General features: G+C 43.3%; 2 protein-coding genes across 4 annotated transcripts in view; one reads left to right on the forward strand and one right to left on the reverse strand.

The window, feature by feature from the left end:
• The window catches only part of LOC147999107 (uncharacterized), a 924,037-nt gene that overhangs the window by 485,444 nt on the left and 411,366 nt on the right, over positions 1–27,227 (reverse strand). The gene's annotated exons all lie outside the window — the stretch shown is intronic.
• On the forward strand, positions 1,626–23,825 carry LOC147999129 (disks large homolog 5-like). The gene is made up of 6 exons (XM_087595404.1): positions 1,626–1,811; positions 19,163–19,268; positions 20,329–20,488; positions 21,681–21,824; positions 22,457–22,619; positions 23,334–23,825. Exons 1-6 carry the CDS (start codon positions 1,626–1,628, stop codon positions 23,361–23,363), a joined length of 789 nt encoding a protein of 262 aa, XP_087451530.1. The 3' UTR covers positions 23,364–23,825.

A 27,227-nucleotide genomic window follows, 5' to 3' on the forward strand; every position in this document is an offset into this window, starting at 1 on the left:
TGTGTATAGTCATGTATATGCATGTGTTTTCATGTACGTGTATTCGTGTATATGTACGAATGTATGTGTGTATATGTATGTATGGACACACAAACACACACAATGTTAAAACATAAAAAGCTCCTTGGAGTATTCACCGTGCCTGGATAAGTGGTGACCATGTGGGGGAAACACATGTCCATGTACACATACCTGTTCACATGCGCTGAGCAATGCCCAGCCTGGTCTTGAGCTCACTACCTGCCCAACGATGAGTTTCTGCCCACATGGTCTTCTCAGAGCCAGGTGACAATTGTTCCTGCCATGCCAGTTCTGTTCCCGTTTCTCATGCCACAAACCTTCTAGCTTGAATCTCACCTACTGACGCAGGAACCTAACAGCCTCCAACCCAGTGAAGTAAGTAAACTTCTTCCTGACATTCTCAGGCTTGGTGTCCCCATGAGTCACAGGGAGGAAGGATGGCATGCACCAAGGAGAAGGGCCATGGGCAAGGAGGAAAGGATCATAAGTCAGTCATCACTGACACCAGCAAAGTGTGTGCTTCAGAGCTGGCTCTGCTCACTCTTGTCCCAGTGGCAGGACTTAAGAGTGGTGCATACCTGTCACCCAGCACTCAGAGACGTCTGAGGCATGAGAACCAGGAGTTCATGGCCATTTTAACTAATGGTGAGATCAGAGACAGCCTGGGCTGCATGAGACTCAGTCTCAAAGCAGGCAAGGAGGAACTTGCTATATTTGAGCAAGGAAGCTGGAATCCTCCTGGGTTCTAAACATTCACTGCAATACAGAAAGATGCTAGGGCTAGTGTGGGAGAAAGTAGGAGACAGAGAAGCCAGGTTAACCCTCCCTAATCTTCTCATGCTGTGTGAGCTATGAGTAGATGGTGCCCTATACACTGTGGACAGGATGGTCTCTCAGACGGTTCAGAAAGCCATGGAGGACTCCAGCAATTCTCCACTTGGGTGTCACTTGAGTCTTATATGTGTGTGTTTACAAGCCAAAATATAAGATCCATAGGTGACTGTGTGAATTCAACATGGCCCAGCCATGTGCTGGAATATTATTCAGCCTTACATAGGATTCAGATTCTGACCCTTGAACAGGAATGAGAATGGTAGCCATTCTCCTAAGTCAGACCTCCAGGCAGTGCAAAGACAAACTAACACTGTATGACACCACTGACTGAGGGCTGGAGTGTCACCAGTTATATAAAGACAGAAAGCAGGAAGGTTTACAGAGCCCCAGGGGTGACATGGAGTGGGGAGGTTGGAGGGTAGGTGTGTAAGTGGGACTGAGGCTCAGAGGAATCAGACATGGCTGCAGAATATGCATGTGGCTGCCTCCCATATCTGTGGGTCCTGCCTCCTCAGAAAGGCAAATACAGCAAAAGAAATGAACAGAGGCAACAGACTCTGACCTCCTGTAGACACACACACAAATGACGTGACAGAATGTGCACACTGCTGCCTTGCTGCAGGAGCAGTTGAGCATCCAGAAGGGTTGAAAGAGGCTGGAAGGGCTGAGCATGGCACTGAGTTCAAGGACATAGCTTTAGGTCCTGGGGAACGTACGGTGCCCAAGCCCCATCCTGCTGATACTGAGGGACACAGCTGACATTCAGGGTGATGGCTGGGCTGGGCTGGGGAATAGGTGTCCACTCTCACCTGCTCCAGCTTGAAGGTGCTCTGGATGAAGTAGAACTGCAACTACTTGTTGGATTCATTGATGCAAATCTGCTGGAAGCTATTCTGTTCAAAGTCCTCAAATCTGAATATGGCCAAGACACCAATGGGCAAGCACTGGGAGACAAGGTGTGGTTATAGCCGGGGTCTCCTGGAAAGACTAGCCCTCCTGAGAGGAGTTGCAGCAGAGGGGGTGTGTTTTCCTGACCAGTTTGGTACCCAGTGTTTTTTTGCCAAGGGTTCCTTTATTACTTCTTGATGGAACCAGGCCTGCACATATCCAGTAAGCATTGGGGTGGAACCTAGGCTTGGTGCCCACATGCTGGCATCGTTGAGGGTGAAGCCTAGCCTATCACACTTCCAGACACCGAGTGCAGATGCCTGGGTTCCTATATAATGGCGGTTCTTACCCTTCCTAACACTGTGACACTTTATTTCAGTTCCTCATGTCGTTGTCATCCCAACATAAACTTATTGGAGAGCTACTTCATGAGTGTAACTTTGTTACTGTGAGGAACTGTAATGTAAATGTCTGGTGTGCAGGAGCGCTGATGTAGAACCCACAGATTGAGAGCAGCTGCTGTAGAGGATCAGAGTCCTCTGCCAGCCCTGGTGTTTGCAGAGATCCCGTGGGTTCCCAGTCTCCATGGCTTTTCCCAAGGACAGGGTTTATTCTTGGCTGTCTCAGGGCCCGGAATCTCACAGAAACAGCCTCTCCCATGTCCTTCCTGTTGAGGAGAGCGTGGTTGGTCCTCAGCACAGTCCAGTCAAACAGGGCGCTGTATAGACACTTGGCCAGGGGTCTCCTGCAGTTATGGCCTCTGGACAGAGGGGTTTCTTACCTGGGTGGGGCAACTGTGCCAGGTACAGACTGTGATGCTCAGAGTCAAGACCTCATTTTGTCTTATTTTCATAGACAAAGTTGCCCAGGCTGGCCTCGAACCTGCCGTGTAGCCAAGGATAATTAAACAACTGATCCTACTGCCTCTACCCCCCATGGGCTGAGATTGCAGATGAGTGTCACCAGAGCTGGCTTGTCACAGCTGCTATACGGCTCTAAGTCAGGGGCCTCATGCGCAGGTGTGTTATGACTGTGCCATCCCCACCCTGCAACCAGGGTTTTCACCTTTCTCCTGCTGAAGTCTGCTTAATCCTACTCTGGCCCCAGGACACAGCAGCTGTGGGAGACTCAAAGCCTGGGGCTTCAGCTCAGCATGGGTACACAGCATGGCATGCAGGATGTATGGTTGTGAAAAAGCCAAGGAAGTGCTTCTCAGCTCACCCCCTGCAGGAGTGTCTAGTCCATCCTTCTCCCCAAGGACGCAGACATCTGCTTCCAACTGCCCGACATGCCTCTCTGGTTTTGACTTTCCTGGATGCCATGTCAATGCCACCACACAGAGTGCTGCCTCTACTGGGGACACTCACACAACCTCTCTGGGGGACATCTGAGCCAAGCAGGGATTGGGTGCACTGCAGAGAGGTCAAGTCATGTCGTGAAGTACCTTGTCCCACAAAGGCTCACTGTTCAGGGAGTTGACTGGAAAAGTAAGCTTATGCCCCTGGGCAGGGTCCCCATAGGGAGTGTCCCACACCCTACTATCAGGTCTATTCCTGGTGCCATGCAAATTCAATTTGCAAGACCCAATGCTCTGGAAATGTCAAGAGCTAACGGAAATGTACCAGGAAGTGCACACCACAGCAAAGGGAGAGGATGGCACAGAGACCTATGCTATGGGTTAAGGGGCACGGAAAGGCCACCTCGAGCACAGGGGTCAGTCACCTCTTTCACAAACAAGGCAAAAGGTCAATGCTCTCAGCTCTGGGAGTCTAAAGGGCTCTGTGGCTCCTAAGCCCTGCAGCTGCAGCCAGAAGCAGCACTGAACAGGATGTAAATGCTGAGGATGGCGATGTCAATAAAACTTTATTTACAAAACCAAATTGGTGGTGGTGCTGCTGCTGGTGGTAATGGTGGTAGTGGTGGTGGTGGTGGTGGTGGTGGTGGTGGTTGCGGACTGGTTCATTTCAAAGCATGCTGGAGTGGCATGGCCACTGAGCATCGGGAAACACAGAAAGGAATGCGACCGGACACAGGGCTCCCAACACCCTAGACGTCGACCTATGGCACTGGAACAGGGTCCCTGAAGGTAAGTCTGGACAGTCAGATAAGGTAAGTACATTTTATTACAAGGAAATGGGACAAGATAAATCTTCTCTTCATCTCGCTATGCTTAAGCATCTTTAAGAGTGCAGGGAATTCATGTCTATCAGTCTGGTTTAGAAAAGTGTTTAGAGACAGCAAGAGTAAACTCCATGGTTCCCTGACGAGGGTTCCAGGGATTCTGATATCTGGGTCAAAGTGAAAGTTAAGGTGAAAAAGGCTGTCAGGCAGGGCAAAAAGATTCCAATTTCTGGTCTCTTTGGGCTGTAATTTTTACTGTGTTCAAGGCCATGAATGCAGACAGGGTAATAACGAATACAGAACAAGAAGCTAGAGCTTCATTAAGACAAAACGAAAGTAAAAGTTTTGCACTCTGCACCACTGCCTGAAGCAGGTTTTTCTAAGTCTTTTCCCGAGGATAGCATGTTGACCTTTAGATTCACAGGATGATGATGACAAATTCACCTGCTTTTTCTTTTCCTATAATTAGGCCAGCATCGATTCAAGGTGTGGCCCAACCGACTTATTATAAAGGATGATACTGGTTGGTTGAAAAAGGTAGTAGCTTTCTATGAACCATGTATTAAGTTTTTATGTATATTAAAATTAACATTGGAAAGAACAATGGTAGGAGAGGAAGCTGGAGGACAACTGCTGCAAATGCTTGCTTTTGAAAATGCTAATGAAGAGTACAGGAGAGCATTATTACCTATAAAGGAGGCTGGGGATATTAATGCTTATATGAAGGCATGCAAGGGTATCTTTTCTGAAAATGGAAAGATGCATATTTGGCATGTATTGATCCAGATAGAGTTATTAAATTATATGTTTAAATACTCTTGAATATCCTACCGGCACTTTCAGTCAGGATGAATTGCCTTTAGAATGGGTTTATATTAAATAAAACTTTAACCATACATTAACAAATTATGAGGAACAAATTTCTTTAAGTATTCAGCAAGGCATACAAAGATCTGTTACTCTGTGGGGATATGATTGTGCTGCTATTGTTTTCCCATTTAGCAAAGATAAAGTGGAATATTTAATGCAGATGTCTGAGGTTTTTCAATTAGCCATGATTTCTTACACTGGAAATATTGAATTTCATCCTCCCTATAGTAAATTGTGGGATTGCTTTAAAAAACAAAAAAAAAATTTGATAAATACACTAATTTTGTTGATCCATTACCATCAGCCTTTACTGTGTTTACAGATGGCTCTAACACCAAGATGGCTTGTTGGACCAAAGATTAATTTTGGGAACAAGAATCTTCTTTTGGGTCAGTACAACAAAATGAATTATTAGCGGTAATTAATGTATTCCAGGATTTTACTCATGATGTAAAAATATTATAGCTGAGTCCGCTTATGTTGTAGGAGTAGTACAGAATATTGCGACTGCTGTTGTTTCTACATCTAAGCCGATATTAAATGTTATTCTCACATATTAAAGGACTATTGTTATTATGAAACTCTAGAATATTCATTACACATACTAGATCACATTCAAAATTTCCAGAATCTTTAACACTTGGCAATCATATGGTAGATCAATTAGTGGCCTTTGCTACCCCAGAAGAACACAGTCATAATCATGCCAATACAGGATATTTACATATTAAATATAAGCTTCCCTATTCTCAAGCCAAACAAATTATTGCTAATTGTCCTACGTGTTAGTCTTCATGTATAAAATGTGTTCCATCTCAAATTAATCCCAGAAGGATGCAACTTAATACATCGTGTCAGATCGATATAACCCATATTTCTGAGTTTGGTCACCTTTCACATATAGATGTAAGCATAGATAATTTTTCAAAATTTGTGTGGGCTACACCATTGCCAGGAGTACGCACTGCTCATGTTATACAGCATCTATTGGAAACTTTTGCTGTTATGGGACTGCCTTCTAAAATTAAAATTGATAATGGACCAACATATATTTCTTATCAATATAAACAATTTTGTCAACGATATCATATTGTACATATTACTGGTACAGAACACAATACACAAGGACAAGCTTTTGTTGAAAGAATTCACCACACCATATAATGACAAATTATAAAATTAAAAAGGGGGAAAAGAGATGGCCTTATACAACCTGAATGGAGTTTGCAGACCAGTCCCAGAGCTATATTGGCACAAGCATTATACGTTATTAATTTTCTTAATTTACCACAAGGTGAAGTTATATCAAGAGCCGATAGACACTTTGTTGAACTTCCCCCCAGAAGGCATGGAACAGACAGTTGGATAAAAATTGCCCGGGATGCTGAATGACAGGAAGGGACATCATTGTATGTAGGGGAGAGGGTTTTGTCTCATTACAGGATGGGAGACTATTCTGGTTACCCGGGAGATGGATCCAAGCACAGAATAATAAGAACTGCTCCCTACCCTCAAAGGAATCCAGTTAAACCAGCTACATTTTCTCCTGATGGATGTTCTCAGGAGATGAGGAGGTGTCCTCCATTACTGAGGCCCTGGCTTCTCTTAGTGTCCACAAACAACAATGGATAAGGATCCGTGCAGTGACAACCCTATTACCTATGTGGGGTCAGGTGAAGCGATTAAGCACTGAAAGGAATAATTTTGTCCCCTTCAGGAAAGTCCTTTACTGCTGAGCACTTATTCTTAGCAATGTGTGTTTTACTCATGGTTTCTTCTGCTGCGGCCAATGCCAGTTATCGGGCTTATATTGCTTATCATGATGAAATCCTACTACTTTTCTGTTAGTAAATATATGGATAATGACACAGAACATGATTGGAAGTTAATTCAAGCCTATTTAGAGGGTAATGAAAGTGCTTCAAAAGTAATTAATGCCTTGAAATATGATGTTCGAATGTCTTTTGGTAAACAGCTAGAAGATACTACTCCTATGGAAATAGCGAAATTATTGGCTGATCAATTGACAGGATTAGATCCCAAGGCTTGGCTTCAAAGGATTTTCCATAGCATGAGAGGAGCTAGTTTTGCCATAATCTTATGTACATTATGTATTATGTTGCTTTATTTTTACATGACTAAACCCCTACAAGGACCTTTAGCTATGTTATGTAAAGTGTTACTTTAAAACAAAAGAAAAAAGAAGGAATTGTTAAGACATAGAGATGCAGCTCCCAGGCAGGGTCAAGAAAGGCCTGGTGACAGATTCAAGTAGGGGCTGGAATGCCGCCCTGGAGAAGAAAATGTTTTTCTCACTTGGCCTTAAAATATGTTCTGCTGTGTCCCGTTTCTATGGAAGTGGTTCTAACGCTCTCTTGGTAATGGTGAGTATATTTTGATTATAATAAGAGAGGTTATTTGTTATATGAATATTTTTAGAAGAAGCTTTCATTTATTCGTCTTTCTTTGTTTAATCTTCCCTCATTGTTCCTGGTATCCTGGGAATAATGATCTTATGGTATCTTGACACAATGAAAATTGTAGTAATGCATATTCTTAGCTTAATAAGGATTAATAAAGCTCGCAACTGCATGCAGTTTCTTATGCCTTTGCTCTGCACCCCCTGTGTCCTGGGGGTATGTGACCATACCCAGGGCCCCAACTCACTACACATTGACAATGGGTCACCCCACAAAACAGAGAAGCATCTACCTTAGTCAAAAGTGGACATTTTATTGAATGCATACACTAACACTGATTGATCACATCCATAGCTAAGATACTAGGGGCAGGTCCGTGGCCCAAAATACATTCCTCTAAACCTATAAAGCAAAGAAAGAAAGAAAGAAAGAAAGAAAGAAAGAAAGAAAGAAAGAAAGAAAGAAAGAGAGAGAGAGAAAGAAAGAAAGAAGGAAAGAAAGAAAGAAAGGAAAGAAAGAAAGGAAGGAAGGAAGGAAGGAAGGAAGGAAGAAGAAAAAACACAAAAAACTTAAGCTTCTCATAGGAACTTCGCAGGAAGTGTTGTCTGGCGGTCAGTTCTGATTAGGCCATTTTAGATGAAACAGTGCATAGTGACCCTTAATGTGACGGGCCCTATATAAAGCTTTTTGGAATATTGGAATTTTAACAAACCTCATCCAGAACATACAGCAGAGGCAAGGATGTGATCACCATGTCCTTGCTCTCTATCAGGTTATTTTTCTGTGTCCTTGATTGTCAGGCATAGAACAGCAACAATCTGAAATAGCTGGTAGACATGGAACAAAGTGGCTAAAACTATAGATGTGGGTTGCACACCTCAACTGTCAATGGCTAATGCTGTCCTAGAGACCTCGGAGGCCCCTCTTGTAAGACTATCTATTGGAAAGTGGAAGCACTGACTTCAAAGTGAACCGGGCCAGCCAGGGAGAGGGCAACATGGGATACGTGAGACCCTGTCTAACACCAGCACAAAAACCAACCCTTCATTCAAAGCATCATCTATTAATTCTTTATTATTTACCACTTTCTCCCTACCAGCCTTTCAGTCTGGAATGGTAGAAAAGGACTGGGAATGTTCCTTCTATTCTAAGGACCTTGATCTCTCTTTCCTTAGGTCCACATTAAGAACACATGCAAATGGGTATCACCATCTGAACAACTTAGTATCATCTACTCAGTATATCTAGCCTAACACTGTGCTGTGACAATCTCAAGCTTCCCTGAGTTTCGCTGACCCAGCAAGAAGTATGAAGTACTGAGGCCACACCCCAGTGATCCTTTCAAGGGGTTAGAAGAAAGCCATGAGAGATGCTCCACTTCTTTGTCCTTAGATTAAATCACATTGACACAATGTGGGTGGACTATTTAACCAGACATGTTTCTCCCAACCCCACCTTTCTGAGTTCAGACCATGGCAGAATTCATGCCCCACCACCCTAGATATTGAGTTTAGTGATATGTAATTATTATTTAAACCTATGCATTAAATTTTGTCATTTTGTTAATTTTTGTGGTTTTCACAGTCTTCTTTGATTAACTTTCCTAGTTTTATTAATTTATCCCTGTGTTCTCTGGTATTTTGTCCTTCCCTTCAAACTAAAGTATTCCTTTTAGGATCCTCTACAGAGCTGTCTTACTGGTTATACATATTTTGTTAAATTTATTTTAGTGTGCATTAGTAAGCACAGTAGCTGTGCAGCTGCCTGCCCTCCATGGTACGAGATCTACTTTCCAAACAATAACGCTCAACTCTTACTGACTGTGTAGCATCTTGGCTGCTCTTTGTTGCACTTGGACAGCCCTCAGGACCAGGCTCTCCTCTCCCTTAACCATGGCTGCTGTCCTCTTCCTCTCTCCTCTCCATCACACACGTTCTTCCTTTATTCTTTGGCAGCTTCTTCTTCCTTCTTCCCTCCTCATGATCCTCTCTAGCAAAGCCCTCAAAGCTCCCCTCCCCCATCTCTCTGCTGTGCAGCTGTTGGCTGTTGGCTTCTTTATAATCACAGTTAACTGGGAACAGGGTCAGTTATTTGGGGTTAACCAGTCCTGAGTTCCACAAATTAGCATTAAAATACAAGCAGAATTAGGCCAATCCACTTCAGGGATTTTTGTTTGTTTGTTTGGTTGGTTTGGTTTAATTTTCATTTACCTTTTTACTTGTTATTTTATTTTTGGCTATTTTTTATTAATCGGTTATTTTATTTATTTACATTTCAACTATTGTCCTGCTTTCCACACTCCCCTCATCAAATTTACATCCCATTTCTGCTCAGCTTTGCCTATGTGACAGTGCTCCCCCACCCACACATATCCATTCCCACCTCACACCTCTAGGATCTGCCTTTGGTGGGGCTACAGGCCTCACCTTGAACCATAGAGCATCCTTGCATACAGTTTGGCTGGCAGTTTGGCCCCTGGGAGCTTGGGGATTAGGGAAAGAAGATCTGGTCAGATATTAAAGCCAATGATTGCTGCATTCTCTTCTTTTTCTGGTTATAGGTGAAATTATGTTTGTGTGCTTCTCTTTTTTTAAATTATTGAGAGAAGATTAATTTCTTGGTTTTTCTTGGGTATAGTTCAGTTTATTGTCTTGGAGTTTTCGTCCTGTTAGCCTCTGTTGTGCTTTCTTACAGAAAAGAATTGTTTAAATTTGGTTTTGTCATGAAATATCCTGGTTCCTCCTTTTATGGTGATTGAGGATTATGCTGGATATAGGAGCCTGTGTCTGCAGTACATCTGCCCAAGATTTTCTGACTTTTAGAATCTCTGTTGAGAAGTCTGGTGTAATTCAGATACATCTGAATTTATTTGTTACTAGATATTTATACCTTACCCCTTTTAATGTTCTTTCTTGATCTGTGCATTTAGCGTTTTAATTATTATGTGAATGGAGGAATTTTTCTGGTACAATTAGTTTGATGTTCTGTAGGCTTGTTGTACCTTTATGGCCTTTTCTTTCTTTACCTTATGGAAGTTTGCTGCTATGATTTGTTGAAGGTGTTTACTGGATCTATGAACTAGAAATCTTAATTCTCTTCTCTATCTATTATCCTTAGGTTTCAACATTTAATTGTGTCCTGAAATTCATGGATGTTTTGGATTCAATAAACCATACATGTTTATCTGAGATGGGTGTTTTGTGCTTTGTGGGATGACCTCCTTGACCCCAGGCTGCATGAAGAATCTCAGTTGACAATGGGGACATAAATTATGAGTATGTGTAGCAAGACCCAGGCCTCTTCCAGGTTCTTAGATATTAACTGAGAACCTCAAATACAGTAGTGATGTGATAGTGTGGTGTGAATCTAGTTAGTATTCTCTATTTTGATATAGATGACTCTTTTTGTGTCATGGTCAGCTTATAATGACTAGAAGACCTAAGCTTGAGAATAACCAAAGACTACATTGCTTCTCTAGCAGCTGAGCTTTTAAAAGTCCTGGTGTGACAGCAACTGTTGGTGGACATTCTGGATTATTCCTTCTGTACTTTAACTCTCTGTGTCACTTCCACCATGAGTAAGTTAGTTCAATTCCATAAATTGGAAATCCATCACCTGGAAGAAATACTCTTTTTTTTTAAGATTTATTTATTTATTTATTTATTTATTATATACAAGTACACCGTGACTGTCTTTAGACACACCAGAAGAGGGCATCAGATCTCATTAGAGATGGTTGTGAGCCATCATGTGGTTGCTGGGATTTGAACTCAGGACCTCTGGAAGAGCAGTCAGTGCTCTTAACCACTAAGCCATCTCTTTAGCCCAAGAAATACTTTCTGAATATGATCTGAGATTGGCCATGGAAAAAGGGTAGCTTGAACTGTCCCACCTGGGTTCTGGGCCTGCACAGGCCTGCTCTCCAAAAGAAACCTGTGTTCACAGCTGTTGGCTGGCTAAGAAAGATTTCACGAGACGTGATACACAGCCCTTGGACTTCTGCTTCAGTCATCTGCACAATTTTTCCCGGACGATATCCTCATACCTCCAGCAGGCGGGTGATGAAGCTGTCCACTCTCAGCTCCCCTTCAGCCATCTTGTGGGCACCAGACTCTCCTCCCTGCAGCAGGAACAAGGGCTTCTCCATGGTGGCTGCAGCAGCAGTGGTGGTTTGGCATTCTCACCTAGGAGGCCCTATGCCTTTCTACCCCAGTTCCAACTCACCTCAGGCCCGGGCCTTCCCCCATCCACTTCCCACGGAGCAGGGAGAGCAGCACCCACTAGAAATAAAAGGGAAGCCCTTGGTCCTGCCAAGACTGAACCCCCAGTGAAAGGGATTGTTGGGGGGAGGGTGGTAATGGGAGGAGGATGGGGAGGGGACACCAATAGAGAAGGGGAGGGGGAGGGGTAAGGGGGATGTTTGCCTGGAAACCCAGAAAGGTAATAACAATTGAAATATAAATAAGAAATACCCAATTTAATAAAGATGGAGAAAAAAAGATAAAAGTGTCACACATTTAAAACAGAAGAATATGGACCCTAATTTTAAAGGACAGTTCTGTCAATTAACTAAACCTTTAAGGAAGCTCAGAAAATCAGGCCAAACAATATTTTCTCGGTTTATGTATCTGTAATGTCGCATAAATAATAATGTCCGTTTCTTGCTGTTGTGGAGGGAATTAAATAGATCATATGTAATCATGGAAATTTTGAAGTACCATCCATTTTTCTGTTCATTAAATCACTCTTCCTCATTTCATTGATCAAGTATGTATGTTTTCTTTTCATAGTTACATGTATAATAAAACCAGCATAAAAACCTTCAGAATTGTATAAGCTTTCACTTTTAACAAATTAAATTAGTTGTTCTTTGTATTTCTGCTGAACATTTAAATGTTCTTTATATGCCCCAATGCAAGTTTATTAGGTACCTATAAACTTTAAACTCTGTTCCTGAGAGCATGAGTACTATTTAATCATATAGTAACTACACTCAGGCTGTCTTTGTATTAGAACCAATTATATCAGACTCTAAGAAAAATTACTATTGCGTAAAAGTTTGTGTGTGTATGAGTGTGAGTGTCTGTGTGTGTGTGTGAGTGTGTGTGTGTGTGTGTGTGTGTGTGTGTGTGTGTGTGTGTGCAGTACATGACCAAACAACTTTCAGGAGCCATTTCTCTCCTTCTGTCATGTGGGTCCCAGGATGTAACCCAGATGTTTGACTTTGGCAATAAATAATATTACCCACTAAATAAATAAATAAACAAACAAAAAACAAGCCACCAATCCACTTTAAAAGTAAAGGCCAGAAGTTCACAGAATAGTAGCATTGGCCTTACCATATCCTTTTTTGGGGATAGGAAAATTAATGTTCTGAAATCCATGACTTTCAGGAATTGTGATATTCATTGAAATTCAATTCCTTTGCAGATGCTCCAGTTGTTGTGGCCAATTGCTAGAAAGGTCAGCTTAAGCTTGCAGGACGCCCACCATCCCTCCCCCCACCCCACCTCCACAGAAAGCTCAAAAGACACTGCCCAGAACTTACTCCACATTCCCAGAACCACTTTCTTTGTCCATCATTTCCTTGAGACGAAAGGTCAGACTCCTTCACCCTAGTCTCTCCACAATTGACATTCGCCCCTCCCAAAACACTTCTAAGACTGGAAAACATGTCTTAGGATGTATCTGCCAGACTCGGACTGAGAGAAACTAGGGCACTGGTTGTCACTACAACATTGGTGACATAGCAGAGGATGCCAGAACTCTCTAGGAGACAATAGAATGTCCAAGAAGGGACAGCTGATGTCATGGGGAGCAGACTTTGCCTTCCTGCTAATGTTCTCCCTGTACTGAGCATAAGCTGAGGTGCCCTTTCCAGGAGACTTTCCCGGGGCAGAGCCACTGAACACCTCCTGCTTCCAAAGCCAAATTTTCCTCTAGGCTTGATTATAAAAACCTTAGTAATTCCTATGCATCTAAATGAATGTTTCCTTCCAAATCCTGCCCAAAAATGGCTCATCCTAACTCAAATTATCCTTCTTCACCAATATTAGCCATTAAAAATTCCTGAGAAATAATACCAGTTTGAATATGCAGTCAAAATGTTCTCCTGTCTTATTATGTACAGGTGCTTGAAATCACATCAAGAAATAGCCTGAATGGAAGGTTGCAACATGGGTGTGTGTTAGGGGAACACTCATGAAGCCTTGTGCTTAGCATTCAACGGTTGCCACAAAATTCCTTAGGAGGAAGACTTGAAATCATTATGGTGCTAGAAACAGTGTGCAGGCCAGTTGGCAGAGGAAAGTGAAACATTAGAGCCACCATTGAAGGCTCCTGTTGGGCCCTACCTTGGTGTTTCCCTCCCCCCTCGCTGAGCCTTTCAGCCTGCTATAGCAAGAAATTGTTTACACCTTTGACAGCTGCTCTTAGCCCCTGATTTGGGGCTGGGATTTTCCATGGCACCCTTCCTCCCCACTGAGCTTTCCTGCTTCTTGTTTTTAAGAAGCTGTTTATGCCCCTGATTGGGCTGGAACTTTCACCACACAGACTTGTCCTATTTTCCTGGTTGGGGATTTTCACCTGCCTTGTTGTTTTTCCATGGCTTTTGCCTCTGGTATATAAGGAGATCTCAGTAAAGCCTTGGTGGCACTCGCTAAAAAGGGGTGACCCGTGTACGTGTTTTCTTTCAACCCCACAAACCTACACCTGATATTCACACACTGTCGGCGCAGGCACTGACAATAGGTATCACAATAGAAACTAGTAACTAGATTTAACCAAACTATCACATTAATGCCGTATTTCGTGGTATTTTTTTTTTTTTTTTTTTTTGCTCTCCTAGAACCTGGAAGAGGCTTGGGGTTTTCTAATCCTACTCATAATTTATTATCCTTCCCAACACTATGTGCTTTGTTCTGTTAATGCTAACAGCAGCATCCAATACCTAGGATATTTTCTACTGACATGTGTGACATGAGACAAAACAGTCCCTGTCATCCCTCACCTGAATAAACTTTCTTAGAGGACAGTGTAGTTGGAGGGTCCTTCTTTCCTCTCCAAGATCGAGAAACATTTCCAGTCTTCAGACAAGTGTGTCAGCCATTGTCCAGTGACTGTCTTGAGATGTCCACATTGTCAGCTGAGTGTCGTCATCCAGCCTGCCCTGTAATTGTTGTAGATGATTAATAGGGTTCCAGCCCTAGGATTTAATTCAGTGCTACAGTACTTGCCAAACATGCTCAAAGCCCTAGCTGCCACCCTAGTCCTGTGTGCTCTAGAGAAAGAAAATAAAGAACCACATTGTCTATCAAGTTTCTCCTCCAATAGAAGGAGAATCTGCATCCGGTCTTTTAAGTAACTCTAAGCCCCAGCTTCCCCACAGCTCCCTCCATCGATTGCACTATTGGTGCATTTTCAGTAATTCTCACTTTATTTTTGGTGTGCAAAGAATATGCACCATGTAAGTAAAGTGTGTGTGTGTGTGTGTGTTTGTGTGTGTGTGTTCATCCATGAACTCACTATAAATTATTATCAAATGACCCAGAAGACCGTGGAGAAACCTGTCGATGTGCATGCAGAATTATGTTACTACCGTTCCATGGCACCTTGCAGGTAACACTGAAATAGTGGGCTGCTTTAATAGAGCCTAAAACCAGGCTATGCATGGTTTTCGGTGAGATTGTGATGTGCAACACCACAACAGAGATCAGCAGAAGCTTCATTTTTTCCATGCTGCTGTTACCAAGTGAGGCAAAGCCTCATCCCATAGAGAGTCTGGTAGGATCTGATGAAAGGAGTAAACTCAGGGTTGAAATCAAGCCTTTAGAAACAAAGAGAAAAATACAAAGTCAAGGAAAGCAAGAGCTGTCTTTTTCTTTTCTTCCTCTTTTTTTTTTGAGAAGATCCACAAGAGAGACAACCCCTTCCTCAAACTAACAATGCACAAGAGAGACAATACATGAATTAAAAATCAGAAATGAAATGAGGGACATAACAATAGACACCGAGCAAATTCCAAAATCATTAGTTCTTACTCCCGAGGACTTTACGCCAGAAAACTGGAATATTCATTCGATATTGTTGATTTTGTAGACAGATAACAATTATCAAAGTTAAATCCAGATCTGGGAAGGTATCTGAATAATACCCCTAAGAAAATAGATACACTCATTAAAGGTTGCATACATTATATATTATATTGCTTTCTTTTTGCATGATTAAACCCCTTCAAGGACAATTAGCTATGTTATAGAAAGTGTTACTTTTAAAACAAAAGGACAAAGAGAGAAATTGAGGAATCATTGAGATACACTTCCCAGACAGGATCAAGGAAAGACGGCTGAGAGATGCAAGCAGGGGCTGGAACGCTGCCCTTGAGAAGAAAATGTTTTTCTCACTTTAACTTACACTATGCTGTACTGTGTCCGTTTTTTGTGGAAGCAGCTCTCATGGTCTCTGGGGTATGACAAGTAGATTGTGATACTAGCAAGAGGGGTGACTTGCTATACAGATATTTTAAGGAGAAGCCTTTGCTTAGTCTCACTTCTTTGCCTAGTCTTGCCTCAGTCGTTCCTGATATCATGGGAATAACGATCTTATTATATCTTGCCAAAAGGGAAAGTGAGGTAATCCATATTCATGCCTGTATAAGGGTTAATAAACTTGCAGCTGCATGCAGTTGCATCTGCCTTTGCTTTGCATCCCCTGTGTCCTGGTTATTTGTGACCATACCTGGGCCCCCAACACACTAGATGTTGACAAGCATCACCCTTCTCACTGTCAGGTTTATTTTCTTTCTTTTTTGAAATCTATGATGTGGAGGCGTATTACAGCAACAATATGAAATAGCAGGCAGGCATGTATGAAAATTGCTGTGTTTAAGCTAGGTGTGGGGACAAGTCCTCAAAAGGAGCTGTTAAGATGGGAAACACATACTGCATTTGTTGCTGGAATTGAGTTGCCTCAGCTGTGTTGCTCTGCCTGCTCAGTGTCCATTCAACATCACTCTGTTTCTACAGAGGAACTCAAGGTTTGCCCCAGCCGCCTGTGAGCTGTGATATGGGCAGAGAAAGGCCAGGACACAGTGGTGATTTCCCACTCCTCAGTTATGCTGAATTTTCCACCACTGTACTTGTATACACAAGTCCAGTGTGGTCAGTTATTATAGATATTTGTCATTTCTTACAGAGGGCAACTATGATTGACTACACCCAATTCTACAAAAAACAAAATTCAGGAAACCTGGCCCTTGGCAGCAATGAATCAAGAAATATCTAGGATGGTGGGGCATGAATTCTGGCAAGCAATGAACTCAGATAGGTGGGGTTGTGAGGAAGATGTATGGTTGAATATCCCAATAGATTCACGTTGTATCATCTTGATTTAATCTAAGGACAAAGAAGTGCAGTATCTCTGATGGCTTTCTTCTAACCCCTTGAAAGGTTAAGTGGGGTTTGACCTCAGTTCTTCATTCTTCTTGCTGGGGCAGCAACACTCAGGGAAGCTTGAGATTGCCATAGGCACAGTATTAGGCTAGAAATGCTGAGTAGGTGATACTAAGTCGTTCAGATGGTGATACCCATTTCATTTGTTCTTAACGTGGACCTAAGGAAAGACAGATCAAGGTCCTTAGAATAAAAAGATCATTTCCACTTTTTTTCTACCTTTCCTGAATGAAAGACTGGTTGGCAGAGAATGGTAAAAATTCAAGAATTGGTAGATGATGCTTTGAATGAAGGGTGGGTTTCTGTGCTGGTTTTAGACAGGTTCTCAATTACCCCATCTTGTTCTCTACGTTGCTCGTCAGGTTCACTTTGAGCTCAAATAAAGCTGCTTCTACTTTCCAACAGGTAGTCTTACAAAGGGGCCTCCAAGGACTGTGAGGACAGCATTAGCCAATGAGAATTGAGGTGTGTAACCCACAACTATAGCTTTATCTGAAAGACCCTCAGACAGAGGAGACTCTCGCTCCAGTCCTGAGGACAATCACCACCCCATGAACACACAGGACTCAGTCTTGATGTAAAAACAAGAGGTTTACTTTGGGATACCAATGCACTGGGGCTCGACACGGTCCTCACGAGGAGGGATGTGAGGAGCCTCAAACAACAGAAATGTACAGCTTAAACAGTCATTTATGATCACACAGTTTCATTAGCTCAGCTATTTCAGTGCCAAGGATAACTAGGCAGATGTTTCTCGTCCTGGGATAAGGCCGTAACCACATCAATGTAGCTATTTCAGTAGGAAGGATGTCTGACTTGATATATGTTTTCTTATCCTGGGGTTCCCAGGACAAGGACCAAGGATATCTGTCTTGGCAGGTGTTTCTGTTCTGGGGTTCCCAGGACAAGGCTATAGCGATGTCAGCCTATAGCACAGCTGCATTCAGTACCAAGGACATCTCACTTCTATAGTGATCAGTCAGCTTCCCAGAGATGTTTCCTGTCTTGTAATTGCCCTGCAGTAAATATGTTCTATACCCTCTGTTCTTATGGTCAGGCAGCTTCCTAGAGAGTGGGTGGGAATGTGCTTTCTGTACTTTCTGGTCTATTGTCTAACGTCTAGGGGCTAAGCGAGGGCAAGCTTAAAAGATTCTCATGCTTAAGAAATGGCTGTACTGATATCAAACGGGGATCTTTCATATCCACTTTCTTCCAAGTCTACCAGCCATCTCAGATTGTTGCTGTAATATGCCTGACAATCAGGACACAGAAAAATAACTTGATACACAGCAAGGACATGGCAATCATATCCTGTGTCGTTATGTATGTTCTGGATGAGGTTTGTTAAAATGACAATATTGCACAAAGCTTAATATAGGACCCATCAAATTAAGGGTCACTATGCACTGTCATAGCTAAAATGGCCTGGTCAGAAGTGACCACTGGATCACTCTTCTGTAACTTCACATGAGAGGCTTGTGCTTTTTGTGTTTTTTATTTTTGTGGTTTTTTTTTCTTATTTATTTATTTATTTATTGATTGATTGATTGATTTATATGTTGTCAGGAAGATAGTTCAAGTCAGGGATCTGCCCCCAAAATCTGAGCTTTGCTACTAATACTGTAAACAGTATTAGTGTATGCATTCAATAAAATAACTGGCTTTTTTTTTTAGTACGATACATGCTTTTGTGTTTTGTGGGGTGATCCATGAAACAGGAGTGAAGATGCTTGTTTCTTACTCTGTCCACTGAGTTATGTCTCTAGGCTTCTCCTACTCCTTTGGCTGCATCCCCCCCCCACATCTGCTGACTATTTTATTTTTCAGATGAAATCACACGTTATAGCTTAGAGAGGCCTGTAAGCAATCCTGCTTTGGTAACTTAAGTGCAAAGAGGAGAGCCCCACACTCAGTCTGAGGGTGCATTCACTGATGGATCCAATATTTCAGTTTCCTCTCCTAACAGATCACCACATTGTTGCCAGGACCATAATGAATGCAATTCTTTCTCCTAAAGAATCTGGTGGCAACTGTCAAATGTTAAGCACAAAGCTTCAGGTTGTACCTATAACACACACCCACATTGCCACCTATCCTATAGGCTATTTCTGGGTGTGATTTCATGCACCTGCACATGATGAGACAGGAGAACTCTTTGGCTACTTATAGGAACTGGTGTGATTTCTCAGTAATCTTTAATGGGTAATATTGCTGACTGAGGAGAATTTGAGGTAGGATGAAACACTTCTGTGCAGGGATTGGGGAGGAAGCACTCATTTAGATACATAGCAATGACTTAGGTTTTTCCAATCAAGCCTAGAGCCAAATTTGGCTTTGGAAGCATGTGGTGCTCAGTGGCTATGACACAGGGAAGTCCCCTGAAAAGGGTCCATCAGCTTTTGCTCAGTACAGGGAGAACATTAGCAGGGAGGCAAAGTCTGTTATCCATGACATCAGCCGTCCCTTCGTGGACATTCTATTGTCTCCTAGAGAGACCTTGGAATCCCTGTGATGTCACCAGTATCGTTGTGACAACCAATTCCCTACTTTTTCTCTTAGTGTCCAAAGGATATATCCACAGACATGTTTTCCCGTCTTTGTAGGTGCTTTGGGAGAGTTGATGTTGATAGAGAAGAGTCTAGAGTGAAGCAAACGAAACCTAAAGGTAATGATGGACACATGGGGAATGTGGAGTAAGTTCTGGGCAGTGTATGTTGATCTTCCTCTCAGGGGTGAGTGTGGGGGCCTTCAGCTGGCCTTTATAGCAATGGGCCACAACCACTGGAACATCTCCACAGATATTGAATTCCATGATTATCACAATTCCTGAAAGTCAAGGTTTTCACATCATTAGTTTCTCCATAACCACATGGAGGATATGGCAATGCCTATGCTATTATTGGGTGAACTTCTAGTCTTTACTTTTACAGTGCATTCGGTATGTTAAATTGATATTATAACACCACCAGGAGTCATGGAGGGTATAACTTTTCTGAATTAAACAGGGCATCAATGTACTTCACTTTCATTGCTTCTTTCAATTCAGTGACTATCTGACAGTAGTAAGAGGGAGAGAACTGTGCTCCTGGCCATGACCTTATATTCTTAGAACTCCTCTGACTACCTCTGGCTGACGGGGCCAATCTTACCTTCATATATTAGAGGTTCTGTGTGGCAGATATTTTTCTACAGTAGCCAAACTATATGGAGCAGGTAGAGAAAGAGCCTGTAACCTATTGGCACTTCTGGGGCATTTGTCATTTCAGTAGGGGGAATTAATAAGTCTGTTGACCATGTCCTCCCCCTACATGACTTTTTAATGCAAAGTTATTGGAATAGAGTAACAGTGTAGGATATCTGAGTTTCCCTGATCAATCAAGTCATTGTGGATGCTGAATTGATGATCTGACTTCTGAAACCAGAGGGGTGAGGGTCCTGAAACCAGGTTGTAGCCTGCGTACCTGATAATAATCCTGGAGAAGGCATCTCTCTGGTACTTGTAAGCCTGTGTGGGCGGGCATAGGGAACACCTGGCTGCTTAGATCTCTTGGTCTCTATATAGTAGTGGGGGGACTGTGATCCACTTAGGATGTTTCTTACACAGACCAAACTTCTTGCAGTGACACTGGCTTCCAAGCATGTTCTCCTGTTTAGACCTCACTGTGGTCTGTGTATGCTCTATGCATTCACCCCATGCGGGTTCACTTGTGTTCTTCTACCTACAGAGGCCCGCAGACAGACGTCATCCCCTGAAAATATCCTAAACAAGGTGCAGGACAACGAGGAAGAGGAGAGGCTGAATAGAGAACTGGAGCTAACTACCAAGGAGAGAAATGAGCTGACAGATCGCCTCCTTTATGTGACAGGTGGATCCATGAACAAGAGGTATGCATTGCTCCAAACAAAGGACCTTGTTCTAAACCTCATCTCCCATAGAGAGGAGATTCAGAACCTGACCCTTACTGAGGAGTGAGTTTGGACATGGACTCTGATTCTGCCTGTTGAAAATCTGAACTTGTGATCTGAGTGAAGAATTCAGGGATAAAGTCACTGGAGCATGAGTTCCCAGTGTACAATTGGAAAGCCCTTGACAAGTGGCAGCTTTGCAAGGTTCTAGGTGCTGTGAGTTTGTGGACAGTGTTTGTACTTGCTAGGAATGTGACTGAACGCTATCATCTCATGGCAGCACCCTTAGGTAACAGGTCCCACATTGTTCATCTCCATGCTTAACTAGAAGGCCTGAGGCTCTGGCCTGTTCCTTCTTGTCTGTGTGCCTTAAACACTGAGACAGTAATGGTGCATACATTTCTAATGATTCTCATTGTGCTCTTTCCATATTTGTCTCTCTTTCTCATTCTCTGAGTCTGTTTAATTTTCTTTTCTTGTGGGTGTGTCCCAGTTTGTGTGTCTGTGTGTGCACAGGTCTGCATGCATATGCACAACTTTTATATGTTTCTGTGTCCCTCCACCCTTGGAATTTAGGGGTCTGTTTTTTGACCTCAGGATATACCTGTATAATAGTTTCATGGAGGTGTAAGTACTTTATTTTGGAAGCCCCACTTTCAACAGTACAGTTCTTTGCCTGTGTGGTCACATTTGTCTATACATTTGTATGCCTTGAGCAGATTATAAGTTTGTGGCAATATCTGGTCTCATCTCCAGAATTATGTGTACTGTCTGCCTCTAGAATATTAGTTATTCGGCTTGTAGCATTCCACTTGTCAAAACAGGAAAAATGAAATCAGAGGTTTCTGGATGTGTGTGTGTGTGTGTGTGTGTGTGTGTGTGTGTGTGTGTGTGGTTTGGTAAGCTCTGTGGCCTAGGCTCTTGACAGCATAACAGGTTTGAATGCAGATCCAGCCCTCCTGATTGAAAAAAGTGAGCCAGGGAACCCTTTATCTGGGTGCTTAGCTTCTGTTGTCCTGGGCACACAATTCCAAGTTTCTGAAGCTGAAGAAGATCCAAATATGTAGAATTCAGAAAGTGTCCTTCCAGGGCTGGGGTAGTACAGGACACAGCCTGAGTTCATATAATCCTAAACCTCGATGTTCATTGGGTTCTATCTTCCTGGGGCCAGCCCCTACTTCAGGCCAAATCCATTTTATGAAAACTTGAAGATAAAGGAGAAAGAGGTCATGTCATTACTGCACAACTTAGACACAAAGAACATTGAACATCGTGAGAAATTTCAGGAGCTCAAGAAGGAGATTAACTTCTATCGGTAAGTACTGGTCAGAAGGGCCCATCACTTGTGGAATGGCCATTGCTGCCTCTCTTTGTTCTGGACTGGAGAGCCTGCAGCTCTGGGTCCATGTCTTCTGCTGTTTAAATATCACTGTGCTGTGGGTCTTTTGGACTCAGTTTCAGTTCTTTAAGAGACTGTGACTTCTCACCACAGTGTCTATGCATCTTTACAAGGCTCTGGATAGAACTACACTGATTCAGGCATCAGAGTGTTATTAGGCCAACCTGCGGCTCTGGGGTCTTACCAGGTTTAACAAAGCTCAATGTGTGGACCACATGGTTTGCATGACCTCCCTTGGTCATACTGTCCTCTTGTGGTTATTTGCTGCCTACTAATTGATGCTGTCCCGATGCATTGGGCTCTCATGGGTAGTTGTAGATCCCTTGTTCTTTTGGACAGACATGGACTCTTATTGGTGCTTGGGTCACAGAAACAATTTATTCTTCCCTGGATTGGCCATTTGCTGTTTGTGCAGCAGCCTTACATGTATGGAGATGTATTCTATGAAGTCTTTATGGGTATCTGGGTCCTGGTGGACTTTGTGGGATTTGGCAGTTGGAATGGGAGGAAGAGGCTTCAGGATCTTACTATGCAGAGTGTGTTTCCAGCCTCCTGCACAGCCGGCTCCTGATGGACCAGGCATGTATGAAGAAGAAGTTGGTCACATTGAAGCAGGAGAGCAAGGAGTTACAGCGATATTTGTTTGAGTTGAACCCGAATGATGAAGATGAACAGGAGAAGGCCAGCAACCTCCAGACCCAGCAAAATGTGGTAGGAACAAGCAGCTGAGTCAGATTAACAATGTCTGATACCATTTGCCTATTGGATACATCTTTGCTTCCCCTATCATCTTTCTAATCTCCCCACACCCAATCAGTCACCCACCTCATGTGATAGAGTTATTCATTGCTCTGTGTATGCACAAGTATTCTGGGATGTTAACCACTCTTCAGAAACTGAGTTATTGGCAATTATACTTCTCAGCCCTTTTTGAAACTGCAGTCCAGAAATGGTGACAGAGGAATAACATATCATATGACTGCATCTCCCTATCACAGATTGGATGCTATGAAGAGTTTTGAACGAGTTCTTGGTCGTGTGACAAAGGTCATACAGGGGTCATGTTATGGTTGGAAGCACCTTGTAGGGATAAGAACCAAGTGCAAATGGCAAATGAGTCCTGGTCATTGGCTTTGATCTGGGTATCATGTGGCCTTCTCCTTTCTTCCTGCACCCCAATTAGGTCTCTCCCCATTTCCCCATTCTTGGTTTGCACTGGTAGAGTCTGAGGAGCAGCTTGTTCTCCCACAGTACTGTGAGGGTTGCTGGTGATGTTCCCAGCCTGCAGAGATATCAGCAATGATTTCAGTGAAAAGATCAGTGCTGTCTGTCCAATGCAGCTGAGGGGACAGAAGGCAGCAACTTGACAGCTGGTATGCATGTCCCCACCAAATCAGTGTCTTAATAGCTGCCTTCTCCTCCCAGGTCTCAGGAACTGCAGGAGACATGGCATAGGACGGATCCCAGGAAGACAGCCCCCTGAAGAGTGAGTTTCTTCCTCAGGAGTTCCCTGTGACGACAATCCTCACAGTCAAAGACTTTTTGGGGGAATATTCTTCTTCTCAGATAATTTCCTCAATGTATAGAGACCCTAAATTTATGTATCCGTATGCCTGACTGTCTGGTTGAGGTCCTTCTCCTTTCTCATACGGACAACACCATTTGAGAGACATCTGAGGGGACTGCCTTGACGTCTTGTCCTAGAGGAGAAACAGCACTACAACTGTGTTTCTAAATGTTCATTAAGAAAATGCTGTTAAGAAATGTTTTTAGTTATGATTTTCATTGAAGTTTTCTTTTTGTTATTTCATACTTATATATTCTTGTTACTGTTTTTCATTTTTTATACCATTTTAGTTGTTCATTTTATGCCTGTTTTTTGTAAATTGTATTCCTTATGAATAAAAATTGATTTGTAACTCTTGACTCTTAAGACCATCTTATTCAAGGGTCCTTTCCCCTCCTGTAGACTTAGAACTGACAGCTAGATATGGATCTTTGCATGGTCCAGGCAGCATGGGTAAATAGGGAATTCAAAGCCACCAAGGTGTACACAGGGTGATAGTGTCTTTTGTGTGGATAATGTGAATTTTTTATGGACACACACTTTATGATGTAATCACTGACATACTGTATCCATGCTGTCATGTGTTCTGCTCATCCTAGTCTATATCAGTCTACAACACACATTCCTTATTGACTGTGTGCACCAGATATTGAGTAACACACACTCATGCCTGTAGAGCTGCAGAAAAAAATGACAACTTTCACAAAGGAATATAGAATAATCCTAATGGAGAACCATGTGCCTCAGTTTTTCTTACAATACAGCATTAGTATTAAACCACAAAGATAATGACCATCAACGTCATTTTGGGAAATAGGTTTTTATAGGTGCTGTTTCACTTGATCATTCATATGCTGTGTTTTTTATTGTTGCTGATTATATTTATTTTTATCATTTAACTCAATGGATCTTTTTTTTTCAAATGTATGTCTGGGCCACTCCTGAGTGCATTTCCCTCATGATCCAAAAGAGGGAATAGCATTCCCCATTGTAGATGATTGTTAGGGACCATGTGGTTCTTCTGAGAGAGCAGCAGATGCTCTAACCTGGGAGTCATCACCACAGCTCCTGTAGGTAGCTTTTGTCCTTCCAGGGCATGTGCTATACTAGGTGGACACGATCACCTCCCATTTAGGAGAGAGATCTCAGGAGATGTGTATGTACAGGTGGTTGAGCAGTGCCTGCTCAATGTGGTAGGCTGCTAGGCAACCAACTGAACCCCAGCCCTGCTCCACCTGCATTCTTCGAGGCAGAGTTTCTATAGCCCAGGATGGTCTAGAATGCAGCATCTACCTATGTCTTTTTTCCACTAATGCTAGGATGAGGAGCAAATGTCCTCCACACCCTTCTTTCCAAACAATGAACATGCTCATGGTCTGGTTATCACATGGCCATGAGGGAGGTAAATAACACTCAGCCAAAACTGAGGCGTATTCCACAGTCACACAGACAGCCTGGACAGATCTGACACGATCAGCACCAGGTTTGACTGCCACTACTTGAAGCAAGGTCCTCCAGTGTTAGGACAACCATTCAAACAGCAAAGAAGGAACCTGTTCCCAGCATCCGAGGAGTGGGAGACCCAGAAACCCATGTGTCAATGTGGCCATTTGGAAAATGGAAGTGGGGAGGCAGGGAAGCAGCCAGAACTGGACACAGTTGAAGGGACCCAGGCAAAGAGGGAATATTGGGGCAGAGTCCATGAGATGTCAGTAGGCAACAGGCCAGCTGGGAGTAGTGTGGGTACAGGGCTTCTAGTGTGGGTATGAGAGGAGCAAAAGTAGCAATGGTCAGATTCTGATGCAGCATAAAGATTGGAAGGAGCTTAGACCGTCTCAGTGTCGTATAGGGACATTATAGACACTGATGGGCAGTGTGGGGATTGCAGGGTCCCTTATAGTGGTCTCTGCAGGTGTCAGGGCTCTGTCAGACCTATGACTATCAGGCAGGCTCTGAGCGCAAGTGAGAGTCACGGGACAGGCCCTGTGTACAGCCTGGTTTGGGGACATTTCCAGGTGCCCCATGGACTGCAAAATAAAGGCAAAGGACACAGGGAAGCCAGCAGTTCCCATGCACAGGACATAAATACTTGTAGACCTTTCTAGAATTTCCATAGACCATCTGTCACTAGTCCTCACTATAGAAGGCACCAGCATTCTGCCCTCTACTTCAATTGGTGAGACAGCTAGTCTAACTCCAGCAGTAAGGCCTCAGGGAAGACAGTAAGAACTCACAGGTGACCTCTTTTACTATTGAAACAGGCTCTTCCTATGGAGCCCAGAGTGACTGTAGGGTCCTAATTCTCCTGCCTCACAGTGACTGTAAATTCAAATCTACCTTCAAGAGCAATTGATTAATAGCACAGGGGGGAAGATCAGATTAAGGCTATCTAAAGGCCCCAGGGTGGTAGGATTACCAGGGTCCTAGTAAGTTTCTCCAGCCTTAATTACAACCTGAGTCAGTCCTGCTGTATGGGATATCACCTGCTGCCCAGTGATATCACAACTTGGAATTCTTTGTCAAATATAAGCTGTTATGGGAATGAAGTAGCCACACAATAAACACTGGTCTGGATACTCCTAGGTCAAGAATCCCCTGTTGGAAATGCCTTGGACCGCACCATTTTACATTCTGGATCCTTCTGGCTTTTTAGCAGATTTATAAATACAAAAAAGAAAAATGGGCATAGTAATTTAAGCCTATGATCCCAGTCATGGGAAACTGAGTCAGGGTGATGGAAGAATGTAAGTTCCAGGGCAACCTGTGTTTCAAGAAAAAAAAAAGGCATGGTGAAGATTCCACTCAAGTAGAAACCAAAAGGCTTTCACATGGGGCCTGCCATCCACTGGTCAGCACTCCCATCGTCACAGCCACAGGGAGACACTGGGGAATTTTTCCCACTGTCTCTCTTTGGGATGCAGTCCACCCCATGATTCTATGTGAGGAATGCCCCAAAGGTTGCATCATGTGAGGGACCTAGATAGTTCCAGGATTGGGAGAATTCAGGAGTTTATAATTAGGGATGATCTACAGCTACGGCAAAGCCTTTTCCCTCCACATGGCAGCCCCAGGTTTGGCCCCAACAGTAAAAATAAAATCCCCCCCAAAATAATGCCAACAAAATATCACGAAGCCTAAATGTCTGACCAGTCTCCTCAAAAGTGCACAGGAACCTGACTCCACATTTAGGACCCACTATGGCCTCTGTGACCTGTGAGAAGGGATCTAATATGGGAATTAGTACAGTATGACTTATCCTTATGGATATCTTTGGTGACAATCACCACCTGACCCCTGAAAACCCATCTACCTGGGAGGCTCAGCACTCATGTCACCAAAAAAGCCCAGATCCTAGGGCCAGCATGGGCAGGAGGTGCAGAAAGTTTGTCCCTCGTGAACATCAGTTGCTGCTCCTGGCCTGACTCTATCCTCAGGAGACAATGTTGCCCCAGAAAGTGTGGGTGTCAATGGCTATTCCCAGGCCAAGGCTGGGATACTGCTGGTCATCCCCGCAGTGACACCTCACCCCTGCATTGTGTGGTCATCCCCGCAGTGACACCTCACCCCTGCAGTGTGTGGTCATCCCCGCAGTGACACCTCACCCCTGCAGTGTGTGGTCATCCCTGCAGTGACACCTCACCACTGCAGTGTGTGGTCATCCCCGCAGTGACACCTCACCCCTGCAGTGTGTGGTCATCCCTGCAGTGACACCTCACCCCTGCACTGTGTGGTCATCCTCGCAGTGACACCTC

The sequence above is a fragment of the Rattus norvegicus genome, chromosome 19 (assembly GCF_021556685.1).
Source record: "Rattus norvegicus strain SHRSP/BbbUtx chromosome 19, alternate assembly SHRSP_T2T, whole genome shotgun sequence".
NCBI classification, from domain to species: Eukaryota; Metazoa; Chordata; class Mammalia; order Rodentia; family Muridae; genus Rattus; species Rattus norvegicus.